Genomic DNA, 12709 nt, shown 5'->3' with positions numbered 1-12709 from the left:
ATGCAAGAAGGCATTCTTTACATCCATCTGATGTAAAGACCATCCCTTTGATGCAGCCATAGCAATGGCTGCTCTTACGGTTGCCATCCTTGCAACCGGGTTGAAAGTTTCTTCATAATCAATGCCATATGTCTGTGCATACCCCTTGACAACTAATCTTGCCTTGTATCTAGATAATTCACAGAACCATCTGCATTGTGCTTGATCTTATAAACCCACTTACAGCCAATTGCATTCTTGTCTTTAGGCAAAGGCACCAATTCCCATGTAGCATTTGCATCCAAGGCATCCATTTCTTCATCCATGGCTTTCTCCCATTTTTCATTTCCCATGGCTTGCTCAAAAGAAGTGGGTTCTGGTTCCTGTATCACTTTGACCGTATAGGCATAGTGAATGGCTATAAATCCATCATATTTTAGCCTATCCACAGGATACCTAACCCTGGTAGACCTGCGCAAAATAGGCTCACTTCCAGGTGCTCTCAAAACATCCCTGGTCTTCCTTACTTCAGGTGTAACAACAGAAGGAATACCCAACTCATCATCAATGCTCTGCTCTGAGCCACTGGATTCACCATCCACATAAGAGTGACCTGCATTCACATCAAACATGGGCTGATCTACCTTCTCTTTTCCTTTTCGTGATACCTGCGTACCACTATCTGCATTGCTTTGAGGAGATTCTCCTGATCTCAATCTACCTGTCCATGGCAAAGTATGTGAACCACTGCTAGAGGACACTGCAGGTCCACTGATATTTTGTGATTGCTGCTGTGAATTTTGTGCAGCATTACCATTTTGTGCATCTACATCAATCATCACATTTACTGGTTTATACCAGTTGCTCATCTCATCAAAAACAACATCTCTACTCACTGTGAACTTACGTGTAGAAGGGTTATAGCATCTATACCCTTTCTGCTGCAGAGATTAACCAATAAAGATGCACTTCTCAGCCTTTGGATCCAACTTGGACCTCAACTCATCTGGCACATGAACATAGGCAATGCAACAAAAAATTTTCAAATGAGAAATGTCTGGTTTCCTACCAGTATACATCTCCTCTGGCGTCATGCCATGTATTGCTGCAGTGGGAGTCCTATTCATTATATAAACTGCTATAGCAACTGCTTCAGCCCAATAATAATCTGGTAGATCTTTTTCATTTAGCATGGCCCGAGATACCTCTCCAATATGCCTGTTTTTCCTTTCTGCAATTCCATTTTGCTGTGGGGTATGACTGCATGAATATTGCTGCTTTATGCCATGCTCCTGCAGGAACCTTGCAAACTCATTTGAGAGGTACTCTCCCCCTCCATCTGACCTTAGGCATTTTATTTGCAGGCCTGTTTCTTTTTCAACCATAGCTTTAAAAGCTTTGAAGTGCCCAAACACTTCACTTTTCTTTTTCATAAAATACACCCAAAGTTTTATGCTGAAGTCATCAATAAATGTGACAAAATAGTGATAGCCTCCAATAGATGCAGCTTTAGTAGTCCACACATCAGAGTGGATTAATTCCAATGGCTTTTTACTCTCTTGAACATGCTTAGGAAATGGTTTCCTTGCCTGTTTTCCAAATTGACAGGCTTTACACACCTTATGCATTTCTGCAACCTTGAATTTAGGCAATCCTGCAACAATATTTTGGGCCTGCATTGATTTAAGTCGCTGTACATTAACATGACCAATGCGTTTATGCCAGATATCAATATCTGCAACTACACCGGTCCCATGTGCAAACATTGCTGCACTCAATTCAGGCATGTCCGCATCCACCCAGCGTAAACATCCTGCCTTTCTTCTTTCCTTTTGCTATCAAGCGACCATTATTTTTCATATTCTCAACAAAACATCCATGAGGATTGAATCTGACCTGCAAGCCCTGCTCAACCATTTGACCAATAGAAACCAGGTTCTTGGTGATGTTCGGGACATGAAATACATCAGACAAGGATTTCTTTTTCCCATCCTACATAGACAAAGGAATTTTGCCAATCTGCACAATAGGATGTGCAGTATCATCACCAGTCGCCACAAATCCTAGTTTTTCCATTTTTCTTGCATCCTGCATCCATTCAGCATGACCTGTCATGTGGTTTGATGCACCTGAGTCAACATACCACACATCATTGCTTTCTTCTGCACTTGTCATAGAATTTGTCATATGCTGTACCATAAACAAATGTTCATTTCTGTCATCACCTTGTCTACTAGAGGATGCATAATTGCCTTGCTGCAATTTTCCATTCATAATGTCATTCTGCTTTTTGTAGCAGTCTTTAGCCATATGCCCCATTTTACCACAGTAGTAGCATTCAACATTGCTGTTTGCATTTTGGCCTCTCTGCCATCCACCACGACCTCTTTGGCTCCCCCTGCCTCTAGAGTTACCACGTCCTCCTGCATAGGACTGGTTTTCTTGAGTTTGCTGCATATTCTAATTTCTACCACGCCCTCCAGATCGGCCTCCTCTACCTCTGCCTCTACCCCTTCCAGCATTTGAGTAGAAGACCGTTTCTTTTGAGGTTCCTCCTGAAGAAGATGCACCACCATTTCTCTGCTCTTCAGAAATTAGAAGAGCAATCAACTCCTCAAAATCAGAAAATTTTTCATGGACGGCAATGGATGTCCGGAACTGTGCATAATCCTTTCCTAGACCATTCAAGGTCACAGAAACTAAATCGTCATCATCCACTGGCGACCCAATGGAAGCAAGTGCATCCGCAATTTTCTTCACCTTCATGTGGTAGTCATTGATGCTCATATTTTCTCTCTGCACATTATGCAGCTCCTGTTTGAGCTGCATTTTCCTGGCCTGCGTATTTGTGCTGTACATTTTAGCCAAAGTATCCCATGCCACCTTTGGCATACTTGCATCCTGAATATGCACAATCATTGAATCTGAAATACTGATAGACAGCCAATACATAACTTTTCTGGCTCTCTCATGCCATCCTTTAAATGCCTGCATTTCCTGTTGATTGGGAACATTAGGAAGAACTGGTTCTTCTTCATTTCCTGTAATGAACTCCCAGTAGCCTTTTCCCATAAGGAAATTCGTCATTCTAAACTTCCATGCTTGGAAGTTGTTCTTGTCAAGCTTTTCCGTGACAATCTGTGAAAGAGAATCAGACGCCATTATAGAACACTGCAAAATATTCTGTCACTGCAAAAAACACAGCTTTTGCCTCCCAAGGGCAAATCTGCAAACTTGACGAAAGTGGTTTTTTTTAAACCACACAGTCACTTCCTAGTGACGATTTTGCATCAACAGGCAATAAGGATGATTCTGCAACTCCCAATATCTCTGTGCACAGGCATACGATGCAATTTCTGCGGTAACTTTTCATCGACCTGCAGAACAGTGGTCGCATAGCAAAAACAGGGCCTTTTTCTGAGTGCCTGCGGAGAACTTCCGCCTCCAAAACGGGCCCCGAAATGACCCCGCAGCATATAATGCCCTCTCGCCACACCGCGAAGGGCGTCTCAATCTGAGACAGTGCACTCTTGCACTTCCGGCTGTGCTACCTGCAGAGATATGCTCCCAAACTCGAAAAAGGAAAGCAACACTAGTCCTCTTACCAGGACACTGCGAACTTGGTTTGCTTTCTTGAGCTCCTTACCACGAACAAGGCTCTGATACCATGTGAAGATAGTGGGAGAGAGGGAAGGAGTCTCACTTGCAGCTTTCTCACATACACAATGGGAGAATACACACAAAGGTGGAGGCTGAAAACAGTTTTTCTCTTCTTAATTAGTTGTGAAAGCCAAAAAGAACTCTAGTACAAAGAAATAGAAGAACCCTATATGTGGGTCTCAAACCAAACTCAACTAACTAAGGTGGCATACTAACTGAGCCACGAACTAGTGTAGATAAGGATAGTTGTCATCCAGCTATTATTCGTGGGTGGTGTACCAACCGCATCTGTAGCTAACAAGTCGGTGACATAAATGCACAACGGTCACCCTGGCATATCGCGAGTGGAGCTCGATATCTCAACAGTGTGGGTGTGATTTTTATGCATGCATGGCACAAATATACAGGTCTCAAAGTGAAACTTTAGATAGATATGTTAAAAAAAAAGAAAAATATGGTATTAGCGATCTACCCTTGAAGTACCTAGTTACAATGTAAGATTCATGGTAAAGAGTACAAAGACTTATAGCTAAGACTTATGGTAAATAGCGCAAAGATCTCAGTGTTTCAAAGAGCCTCTAAGGATGACAATTGCATACCATCTAATTTTGTTGGCTTTTGTTATGAATATTGAAAACATAGGGGGAGCAAAGATGCTCTTTCCTCATCTCTTTCCTTGGTGTTGACAAAATTTTGTCCTTGGTGCTGACAAAATTTTGTCCTTATAAAATTTTTTAAAAATCATGTATAGTACAAGGGGATAACCAAGCATCATAAAGTCTCTCTCTAGATAGGTCCTCAATGTGAAGACCATTATCTACAAACGTATGAGGGAGCATTTAAGAATGGTGGGCTTAGTCGTGTCGAAGAGGCTGGTGGGCTTAGTCGTGTGGAAGAGGCTCTTGACATTGAGGTCTTGCCACAAACATTGTGTTTATTTTAATAAAAGTTTTGGGAGCGCTTCGAACATTGTTTAGGAAAGAGTCTTTGAGTTGTTTTTGTTGAAAAAGGAACGAGGGAAAGTCTTTGGGGGGCTCCAAAGTTCCTTGTCCATTGGAAATTTGAATACATAAAAATTCCGACGACTTTGCGTAGCCCTACGCCGACTACCTAGGGACACGTGGAGAACGGTGGAAGGCTGTCCGTGCTTTACGGTCTTCGCTGGTAGACCATTAGTGGGGTAAGAAAGTCAAAGAGCGACGGACGTTTACCAGTCAATGACCTTCTAGAGAGTGGTGGGGCCACACATGATTTGTCGGCGTCTTGCGTGTGGGGCCACCTGAATATTAGGGCTGCATTGAGGGCGCAAGTGGCGGCAACAGCCCGGGTGGATAGCGAAAGGCCATTGCCAGGTGGCAGATACTCTTGATCCACGTCTTTCGGCTTCGTCACGCTGGCGGCGCGCCTCACAAAGCATATAGATATTCAATTTCTTGCATTATCTATGCGCTTTGATTCAAATGAACTTCCTTTTATGGGAACCTTAATGCCATGGTGGCATGTGGTCCCAACCCGTTAAGCTCTTGAGCTCAATCGTTTTGTGGACAATGAAGCATTTGAGGGACCTAGAATCCACATTTTCATGATCTTCAACATGAGGAATTAGCTCCAAATTAGATTTTCCCATAAAACCCTTTTCTCAATGTTTCTATTAGAGAAAGTCTATCATAAAAGAGTAAAAAATTTAAGGAAGAGAGAAATTTTCTTAGACAACTCAAGTCACCTTCCAATGTCTTTCCTTCATTTGACCTCCACACCTATCACACTCCGTCTCGTTTCTCTCTTTCATACATAGAATTCATTTAAAACTCTCTTTCATACATAGAATGCATTTAAAATGAGCAAGAAAGTATCATTGTTGCCTCTTGCCTATCTTTCCAACATTGTGTCATTCTTTTACCAAGCCAACACTTGCTCAACAAGCAAGTTGAGAGGGATGTTAAAACTAAAATCCGCAGGCGTGTCCTCAAGCTTATAACCCAAGGGCTTCAACCTTGGTCTATAGTGTGCGTTGCAAGTTATGTGGATAATTGTAGAGCCCGTACATAGGGGGCTAGGGACCAGTCCACACCACATACTCCATGTATGGAAGGCATGATCGTTTTGTAACTCCATGTAGCTATGAGCTAGAAAATGGTCACATAACAGATGGGGAGTAAGTAGTCATCACGACTCCCTGCATTGATTTTGAAAGACTTGCAATCAATGGAGTACAAGTTTGGTGAAATTGGGTACCTCATGCCATCAATTATTAACATGCAAGGATAGCTTGGTTTTGCATAGAATATGGGTTGGAAATAAAGTTTGGGTTGTCATGTGTGTATAGGCTAGCAAGCTAGCCAATTGATCTCTTGTTAGTTGGCTTCAGCTAAAGGGTGATCTTACCACCTACATTGCAAATCCCAAGGCTAGCATAGTAATGCCTAACATCTAAGTTAAAATCCCAAGGCCAGCATAGTAATGCCTAGCTCTGGTAAGTTTAGATTAATGTCCAACTTACACAATTTTGTATGGCGTAAATATTTGTGGAGCAAGCTTTGCAAAGGAAACCACAAAGGCTTTTATGGAAAGAGGTCCTAGTGGACTTAAGCAAATCAAATGGGAGAATTGGGGTTTTTTGAGGTGATAATAACTTGTAAACCTATTGAATATTGCAAGTTCAACACATTTGGCAAAGTCAAGCATGTGGAGAAGAGGAGAACCAGATGTATTCTCACTTGTGATTACCTTGCCGAGGTAGAATTGAAGGCAGCATTGAAAATTGTAGTTTCCATGAGATGGCTGAACAGTCAACATTTGACTTGCCTCTCTGCCCCCCCCCCTCCCCCCCCCCCCTTCTCTCTCTCTCTCTCTCTCTCTCTCTCTCTCTCTCTCTCTCTCTCTCTCTCTCTCTCTGTGCCCCCATTGACTAGATCATTCTTCTTTCTATTATCCTGTTGAATTTCCAACAAACCATTGGCTAGATTGAGGTAGTCCCTATAAGCACCTCAAGTGGCAAGATGCTTAGTTTGCTCCATCTCTACCAAGCACTACAGGCTATATCTTCCCCACTAATGCTATTGCCAATCATTCATAAAAAATAAAGCATTCTTGCTCAAGTAGCCATTCACTTTTAGAAAAATAGGAGGAAAAAAAAGCATGTTAGGGGGGCCTTCCAAGTTGGAGGTGCTTAAGAGGGGGACTATCAAAACTTACCTAGAGCATGTTCAAGGAAGATGCATGAGGCATAGAGTTTATGGCCATGGTGGATAGCTCCTCTATGTGATCACATGGAATATCAAGAGAAGGTTGAAACTAGGAGCCTTGGGTGTCACAAATTAAGGACACCGATCAAGGGATACCTTTATTTGGATGGCATCTAATGCTCAGATCATGGGGATGATGAGTGAGTTTGGTTTTTAACCCCCAACTAGGCTATTTTGGCCCATTCACATTCGCCATTCTCTCTCTCTCTCTGTCTCATGCGCACGCACATGCTCTTGCACGAAATGGACCTTGGTAAGGGCCCTAATGCATAGCTTAGGCTTTCGTGGAAGGTGACCATGAAATCTACGATGTAGTTCGTTGATGGTGTTTGTAATGCTTACAACCTATCATTGATTCGTCTTTAGGTTGATCATAACCATTTGAAATAGGTAAACTACGTAAACATGTGGGTGATAGAAATTTTTCCAAATAGCTCGTGTGATCTAAGGGGACTAGTGGTAGAGTTTCGCATGGGTTGGCCTTAAAATGTGGAGTGGCTCATATATAAGACACGTCGTGAGGGTATACAAGCTTCTCCTAAAATCTACTTGAAAGTAGAATAATAAGCATGGGAATCTTGGGTGGCGTCTTGTAATTATCTTATATCCTTTAAAGGCCCTTTGGATGCTATGCAGCAGCGTGTTGTTTTAGTCTTTGTTCTATGGAAGCTCCTCCATTGCAATCTATAGCAATTGTTCATCCGCCCTTCACTTGCCTTGGAAGCACGGTTTCCCTTCTTTGCTTCTAGCTCTTGAAGTTCTAGGGTTGCACTTCTTTCTTTTCTTCTCCTTCTTTCTCCTCCGTTTTAGCAAAACATCCTTCTTCTTCTTGTTGTTGTTGTTCTTCTTCTTGCTTGGGCTGCTTTGATAGCTTCTGCTCTCCCTGCAGAGCAAATCTATCAACCCAGCCTCTTCTCTCCCTCCCCACTTTCAATTGCATGGACTGCGTCCTCCACCTCTCCCCGCATCCCCCCTTCCTCCTTCCTCCCAGCTTCCTCACCTTCAAACAGTCACGTAAATTCTCCCTCCCCACTATCATGGATCACCCCCCCATCAATTACCTTTTCATGAAGCTGCAGGATGACGCCCAGATCCCAGATATCAAGTTCACGGATGATGAACCACTTCCTCAGAAAGATGATAAGTCCATTTACGTGACTCCCACCCGTGACTATTTGTCGGCCCACTCACGCTCCGAGGAACAGGAGGAGAAGGAGGCTGCTCAGCCTGGCGACGGGGCGGAGAATATGCAAGAAGAGGAGGAGCATTTCAAGCAGGCTGCACCTTGGATCGATCATTTCCAACGCCACGAGTCGGATCCTAGTTTGCCATCGCGTACTGCGCCTGGGGATGGCATGAGTATGGAGGAGAAACCAATAGAGCTGCAAGACCTTCTGGTAACGCACACAAACCAAAGTTTCTAGGCTAGGCATGCATCATCTCTTCGGTCAGCGATCTATTCGATGAGCAGCATAATATGATTTCCTCATTGGGTATTCTTCACTTGCAGGCAAGCCATGTGGGTGACACCAAAATCGAGCACTCCCAATCCCTTTCTCCTCTTCGCCTCAACGCGACCGACATCAAACCAGCCGTCAATCAGGTACCCAGGGCGCCAATTGTTTACGTTGATTTGATTTCGTTCCTCTGCCATTATAGCATGCTGCTTAGATCGACTAGTATGACAGAGAATGAGACATTTGATTCGCAGCTCAGCATCCTCCGAGACGATTTGCTGAGAATGAGCCGAGAGAATGAGAACTTAAGACTCTCATTGACGGAGATCACTGCAAACTACAAGCGCTTGCAGCAGCACGTAATGAATCTGTTGCAACAACAGCAACAACATCAAACGACTAATATATCCACTCAGTCGGAGCTGGTGTGTTGAATTTCTGATCCAATTCACTGTTTTCTGCGTTTTCTGTAGAGTCTATAAATCTTGTACTCAGATCCGCTTCTCAAATGCGAATCTCTAATCGCCTCCTGGAAAAGAAATGAACGAGAGCACATCCGACTCTCAACGTACGCGCCAGTTATACCTGTCACTAGTGCTTCCTGTTCGTGACAAGGAGATTTCTCATTACTGTCCATTGTTGTTTGATTACCCACAGGTTGCGGATCAAGCTCCGCCACTCACTAAGCATTCTACTGCGGTACCAATCCAGGCAGCTATTTCCCCGACAGGAAAACATCAAGACGCACGTGCAGAGAGCAGCTCTGAAACCGCTACTTCAGGACGTGGAGGAGCGACAGATAGCGCAACTACAAACGACCAAGCTGCGAAGCGCAACTGGTATCCTGGGAATGACAGTGTGCCTAAACGTAATACGACCAAACGGATGAGAGTGGACGGAGGAAATGAGGTATCCGAGCAGGAAACTCCTTCGATGGGACCTCCCTCTCGCTCCGGTGAGACCCGTGCAACGGCTGAGAGGACACCGTCACCTGGGCGCTCCTTAGATACCTCGACGGCTTCCCCTACTAAGGACGATGAAGCAAGGCAAGATCCAAGCGCTTGGGCGTCGAACGAAGGGCACAAAGCTGTTCCAAAACGGGTCGAGTCAGTAGATCCAAGTGTCCGGAAGGCCCGAGTTTCGGTTCGCGCAAGGTCCGATGTGCCTATGGTAAGCTCTTGCTTTGCAACTTCTACACGTTGATCGTGATGAATTTGTGTGTGAATTCAGACTGTTTGTTGTGGTAGTCTGTCTAAAATTCTTGGAACGTGTGTACAGTTGAGCGATGGCTGCCAATGGAGAAAGTATGGACAGAAAATGGCCAAAGGAAATCCTTGCCCGCGCGGATACTACCGATGCACGATGGCGGCAGCCTGCCCCGTTCGCAAGCAGGTTCGTCTTTTGGGAACGATGTCACTCGTTGACTGGCTATCTCCATAGCATGTGTTCAAATCGCTGTTCTCCGGCACACAATTCGAATCTCTGGGTAGTTTCCTCTGGTTGAAATGGATGGTCGAATGCTCATTGCTACAGTAAATTTCCAAGTGGTTTTCACAGTGGATGTGACAAAGTTTGCTACGGAATTGCAGGTTCAACGCTGTGCCGATGATACTTCCATCCTGATCACCACCTACGAAGGCACGCATAATCACCCCCTTCCTCCAGCAGCATCAATGATGGCCTCTACCACTTCAGCTGCGGTTGCCATGCTTCTGTCTGGCTCGACTACAAGCGCCGATGCAATGGCTACAAATTACCTGGCTGGACGCTTGGTTTCATGTTCGACGTCAAACGCTACCATTTCTGCATCGGCTCCTTTCCCAACCGTCACATTGGATTTGACAAACAATGCGACAGCTCCATACAATCTCCAGCAGTTAGCTGGCATCGCAGGCAACTTCTCTCTACCATTTGCTGTGGATGGACCTGCAGTAGCTGGAATCGTGCACCACGCTGGTATGGTTGGAGGCCAAAGCCTTAACTCTCTGCCAGTTTTCTCGTCGACGATGGCCCCTCTCAGCCAGGGTATTTACAATCAGGCAGCAGCATATAATAATAGCAGCAAGTTCCACCAGACGACGAACGGAGCCCACCAGCAGTATGCGACCGATCACGGCGTCTATCAACAGCAACCTGCAGTCTGTCACAATGCTATTCCTCTTGCTGCCATCCCCACTAACAACGCCATGCAGGCTGTGAATGTCCGTGCTAGATCCAGCTCGCAATCTCTCGTCGAGAGTGTGAGTGCCGCAACTGCGGCCATAACTGGTGATCCTAATTTTACTGCCGCATTGGCTGCAGCCATCACGTCACTCCTAAGCCATTCCAATTCCAATGTGGGATTACCAGAAAGGGAAGAGTCTCCGGCTCAAAATCACGCAGCGTCGATTTCAACATGCAGCTTGCCTGCTTCTGCTCCTGCATCTTATGCGACAGAGCAACAAGCCCTCTCAAACCCTCGATGTTTTAATCAGAGAAGGGAGTAAGCAATCATCACCTCGTCGCTTCCACAGTTGCCCAGCCGAATGTGTCTGCGTCAGTTTAAACACTTCTAAACCTCTAAAAAGGTTGGAGATCAGCATTTGATGTCAGTTCTGATTCTCTTAGGCGGAGAGCCCAAATCTGAAGAAGAAAAATGTTTAACTGTGCAGTTCTTCCGCAAGTTATTCCTTTGGTACACATTCATGTGGGGATCAGCAGTGCCCCTTCGCAGCAACTAACATTTTGTGTACTAACATCACAAAATACAAGGGTATTTTCCCAAACTTACTGATCCGTCTATTTGGAAAGCTTGCCATGTTCAATGCATGAAACCAATAGCTATGAACGTGTGAGCGATAAGTCGTGTGGGGATTGTAAATGTATAGTATGAACGTGTGAGAGACATGTAGTGTGGGGATTGTTAATGTATAGTTAGATGATCTATGCTTTGTTCTGTTGTCCAATTAATGCTTTCAAGTTGTGTACATTATCAAAGATACACCGCGAAAGATGAAAAAAATTAGGCAGGAATGTGTGAGACCTGTTTTGAAGGATTACATCGCTAGTGTACTTCCTAAATAGTTAAATGCCATCTAATAAATGCTGAATCAGTACGTGCTTAGCAGCAGGCTGGAATCTAACGTTCTGGGAAAGCTGAGGTATCGAGCTAGAATCAATTGGGATGGTAAAACTCTTCTCTCACCTTAACCGTTTCAGTTAGTAGTTTAGTTGTCCAAACTATAGCAAGCACGTTTAGAGACACAAAAAATTGAGATAATGGAACTATATGAGAAGACAATTGGTAGCCAATGCAATGGAGTTTAATAAGGATAATCATATTTTCCTCAAAGGACTACGTGCTTATCACCCACTAAAATGTTTTCTCATCGATGTTAACGAGTACTGAACCCGTGCTTTGCACAAGCAAAGATGCATGACCATCCTCAACCACTCCCCATTTGAAGGTGGATCTTTGATTCTTAAATTTTGGCTAAGTCTTCACCCATGGCTCTGAGACCTTCCATCTCCCCCTTTCATTCCATTAACCTTCCATCTCCTCCTTCCTCCCGAAGGTGACCTTCCATCTCCTCCATTCCATTGACCTTCTATCTCCTCCTTGCCCCTAAAGCTGCCTCTTGTCTTTCCACCTACTCCCTAAAGCCTGCCTCTTGTCTTTCCACCTCCTCCCCCCTCCAAGCCTCCATCCAACAGCTCCTTCTTTATGACACATGGTAGGCTCTTCTCCTTCAAGTTACCACATGTCCTCTCCTTTTTTTTAAGGTGTCCTTGGTTAATAGGTTAAAGATGTTGTCGAAATACAAATTCTTAGGTCAATGATCTTGAGAAGAAGATGACTTGTTCTTCTTTTTAAGTTTTTGTGTGTGTCAATTGGTGTTGGGCGTAGTAGGCCTTGCAATTACTGGCCTGAGCATCCCATCTTGACTAACATGTATAGAGAGAGAGAGAGAGAGAGAGAGAGAGAGAGAGAGAGAGAGAGAGAGATGCTAGGTGTGTAGTCTGCATTTGTTGGCTTGGTCATCTCGGTTGACGTAGGAATATATTCTATTACTTTGTTTAGGCATATCAAGTAGAGCCTAGTTTAGAGTGTCAATTTCTAGTGGAACTACTTGGTAGAATGCATCCAAATTGGCTATGATTCAGATCTTTAATTGGTCCCTTTCTACACCTTGGTTGGTCTATTTTGAGCCAACCAAGTGCTCACCAAGTGCGTGTGGAAAAACTATGTGCATTTTTCTTCCTGATTGATAGGAGGGTTGACTCTTAGGAAAAGATTTGACTAAATTGGCCATGAAGGACTTTAGGTTTAATTCACTACTCAGTATTCCATCCCTGGTAAGTTTTGATTGGAAGCAATTGCCCCCACGT

The 12709-nt window shown here is 44.2% G+C and overlaps 1 protein-coding gene across 1 annotated transcript; it reads left to right on the top strand.

The window, feature by feature from the left end:
- The first annotated feature begins 7539 nt into the window (after positions 1-7539).
- On the top strand, positions 7540-11048 carry LOC147893140 (uncharacterized). Its single transcript, XM_087386995.1, has 6 exons — positions 7540-8281; positions 8395-8487; positions 8596-8766; positions 8999-9511; positions 9620-9733; positions 9931-11048. The coding sequence occupies exons 1-6, from the start codon at positions 7823-7825 to the stop codon at positions 10825-10827; spliced, it is 2247 nt and encodes a 748-aa protein (XP_087243121.1). The 5' UTR covers positions 7540-7822; the 3' UTR covers positions 10828-11048.
- Positions 11049-12709: the final 1661 nt, after the last annotated feature.

This window comes from Dipteris shenzhenensis, chromosome 16, assembly GCF_047967505.1.
Source record: "Dipteris shenzhenensis isolate YYH24624 ecotype China chromosome 16, Dip_SZ_1.0, whole genome shotgun sequence".
NCBI lineage: Eukaryota > Viridiplantae > Streptophyta > Polypodiopsida > Gleicheniales > Dipteridaceae > Dipteris > Dipteris shenzhenensis.
Note: the sequence above shows the minus strand (reverse complement) of the source record. Positions and strands in the feature narration are given on the sequence as shown.